General features: G+C 41.5%; 1 protein-coding gene across 1 annotated transcript; it reads right to left on the reverse strand.

Annotated features, from left to right (window-relative positions):
- Positions 1-87: 87 nt before the first annotated feature.
- On the reverse strand, positions 88-1,021 carry SARC_16103 (hypothetical protein; the record flags this gene model as incomplete). The annotated part of the gene is made up of 3 exons (XM_014289787.1): positions 88-229; positions 423-550; positions 911-1,021. The coding sequence occupies 3 exons, from the start codon at positions 1,019-1,021 to the stop codon at positions 88-90; spliced, it is 381 nt and encodes a 126-aa protein (XP_014145262.1).
- Positions 1,022-1,448: the final 427 nt, after the last annotated feature.

Below are 1,448 nucleotides of genomic sequence, written 5' to 3' on the forward strand. Positions count from 1 at the left end.
AACATATATAGAAATATATAAATATATATATATATAAATATATATATATATATATATAGCTAAATTGTGCCAAAATAATTAGAAACGCTACCTTCCCATGAGCCGCTTTATGATGTCCTTTACTTCGTCGGCGAAACGAGGAGGCGGGTCTGTCAAGATGAACCTCTTAAAATACTCTCCCATGTACCAGCTGTCCAGTTTGTCATCAATGGGCTCACGAAGGTCGAATCTACGAGGCAAAAGTCCACAATTAACACAAAGCTAAAAGTATTCTAGATGAAAAGATCTGCACAATTCTGGTCCTCCAATAACTCCTTAGCTAAACGGGTATAAATTGAACGTTTCAATGGATTAAACGGTTGGTTGAATAGTCTGGCTACACAAGGTTCGTGCAGGAGCAAAGGTCGACTATGATGACTTACCCTTCTCCCATCAAGCGCATGATGTCATTGGGATCTTTGATCGAGCAGTCCACTTTTTTGGCCTTGGGCTCGCCATTGTCATCTATGTTACTGAGGGTAGGCATAGCATCCATGTCTATTAGGACCACCTGCATAGCCGTAGATGAGTTGAGTGAGAAAACTTGTGGATACAACTGTACCATAAAGCCCACCCACTCTAAACCCTAAAACCTTAGAAACCTAGAACCCTTTTACCACAAGTTATCTTGTTCATTAAAACTGGTATGGCCCAGTTTTCTGACCCCGAGGGACTTGTCCTGCGGCAGTCCAAAGGTCTACCGAGTACTCGATGCGTTCCGGCCCTCACGAACACTATGGCGTAGCGCATCAGGGCTGAGAAAGCTATACTAGACTGCTCACACCACACAGTGTCCGATGATGAAGCAAAACGCCCTATGCGCTCACATTAACAGTACGGCAGAGATACAAAAAATAGTAGACAGCCCTACCATCGACTTGCAAGATTCTTTTTTGCCATTGCAATACAAAATGCCAGGTTTAAACGAGATTGAAAGAGTAAGTCCAGGCATCTCCTGCATGAAATACGTTGGTCCATTCATGTGACTCACTTACAACGGCCCTGACATATACAATGCAGTACTATAAAAGTCCCGAAATGGTCACTCGCACTTATCCCCAACCCAGTTCGATACAATGCTGGCACAAACGTCATTATTTTTCTATACCTAAACAGTCACCTAAATACATTGTTGTGCCATACCTCTAGGTTGGAGGTCACCATGACATTCGACGGCTTGTGGTCACAGTACACCATAGATGCGTTCTTGAAATTGGGATAGGCCACTTCCTGATGTAGTTCCGCCAGAGCGTGTGCGTAATCGATGGCCACAGCAAGCTACAGGATTTAGATAGATGCACTGCAATAAGTTATTTATTCTACATAAATGAGTGTACAACTAAATGCATTATAGATATATCATTATATGCATATATCTTTATACATACATAAATATATATATATATATA

Source organism: Sphaeroforma arctica (assembly GCF_001186125.1).
Source record: "Sphaeroforma arctica JP610 unplaced genomic scaffold supercont1.7349, whole genome shotgun sequence".
NCBI lineage: Eukaryota > Ichthyosporea > Ichthyophonida > Sphaeroforma > Sphaeroforma arctica.